This window comes from Suricata suricatta, chromosome 16, assembly GCF_006229205.1.
Source record: "Suricata suricatta isolate VVHF042 chromosome 16, meerkat_22Aug2017_6uvM2_HiC, whole genome shotgun sequence".
In the NCBI taxonomy this organism is placed as follows: Eukaryota; Metazoa; Chordata; class Mammalia; order Carnivora; family Herpestidae; genus Suricata; species Suricata suricatta.
In genome coordinates this window covers 4132455-4133780 of record NC_043715.1, presented here as the reverse complement: position 1 = coordinate 4133780, position 1326 = coordinate 4132455, and the positions used below count along the sequence as shown (strand labels likewise).

General features: G+C 67.9%; 1 protein-coding gene across 2 annotated transcripts in view; it reads right to left on the bottom strand.

Moving 5' to 3' along the window:
* The window catches only part of MBTPS1 (membrane bound transcription factor peptidase, site 1), a 49480-nt gene that overhangs the window by 1529 nt on the left and 46625 nt on the right, over positions 1-1326 (bottom strand). For both annotated transcript variants that reach the window (XM_029925292.1, XM_029925293.1), the window contains one exon: positions 5-335. In XM_029925292.1, the coding sequence (XP_029781152.1) occupies positions 139-335 (197 nt within the window). In that variant the 3' untranslated portion in view covers positions 5-138. The remainder of the gene's footprint in view (positions 1-4; positions 336-1326) is intronic.

Below are 1326 nucleotides of genomic sequence, written 5' to 3'. Positions count from 1 at the left end.
GCACCTGTGCGGCACGTGGGCGGCCCGCCGAGGACACACCCGAGCACGTGGGCGGCAGGGCGCAGGAGCCCCGGGCAGCAGGCCGCCCATCGCGGCGGCCTCGACAGCTCTTTGGCTCTCGCAGTGGCGGCTCTGGCGTCACACGGAGGGGGTCTTCGGCGGGTGAGGCGGCTGCACAGGCTGGGGACGCTTCACCCGTGGCTTCCTGCGCTTCGGCCTGCTCCTGGCCTTGTTGATCTGGACCACGAAGAAGGCCAGGACCACCATGGCCCCCAGGAAGGCGAAGACGGGGATGGTCTGGCCCACCTCCTGGTTGTAGCGGCCGGGCATGATCCCTGCGGGAGCAAGCGGAGCGTCAGAGGCGTGGCGCCAAGTGCCTGGGCTGCGCTCACGGGGCGAACGGGGTCTGCACACCTCAGGACGAGTGCCCTCAGGTGCTCTGAGAAGCAGCTCTGGGGGCTGAGGTCTGCTCCTTCCCCTCCCCACGCCCACCCCAGACGGACCTGCAGCTGGCCTGCCTTCCGCCACGTGCCCTGAGTGCACTGGCGGACGGGCGAGCGTGGACACCAGGGGAGAGGAGGTGCAGGCATCCAGGCCAGGCAGGCAGGAGGGACGGCTGGCCACGCCCCCACCCCCTCGGAAAGCCTCCCTCACACGGGATACATGGTTAGAAGACCAGAGGGGCCACCAGAGCCCCCTGGTCTGGCGTACGACTTGCTAACTGGGCAGTGTGGCGCTCCAGAGCGGACCTTCATCAGCGCACCCCAGGACTGCGGGCGAGGCCCTCGGGAGCTTGGGGCCACCACACACAGTTCCCAGGGTTGGTGCACAGGGGCCACGGGGCCAGTGCCCAGAGGCAGCAGCCCCGCCCCCGGGGAGCAGTGAGCTCTGGGAGAGCACAGGCTCTCAGCGAGAAGCGGCCCACACCCTGCTGGGCCGAGCGGGAGAGGAGAAGCGTCCAAGTGGTCTAGCTGGGCCTATGGAGGGGCTGTTTTATGTTACCAGTGGGAGGGGACACAGTAAGATCAACTGAAGGGCACAAACCCACTTGTACTGGACGATCCCCGCCCGGTGAAGTCCCCTCCCGGGTGGGCCAGAGCAGACCACCCATGGCGACCTCTCGCCCAAGGGTGCAGGGACCAGGAGGCTCAGCCACTGGCCGGGAGCGGGACCAGCAGGCGACAGGCATTCCCCAGGACACAGGACCCGTGCTCGTTGGCAGAACTTTAACAAGAGCATGCAAGTGACTCTGCTGGACAAGTTCAGGTGCCACACCAGCCGCCCGAAAGACACGCCAGCTTGAGGAGGCAGGCGGAGCCGAGGGGT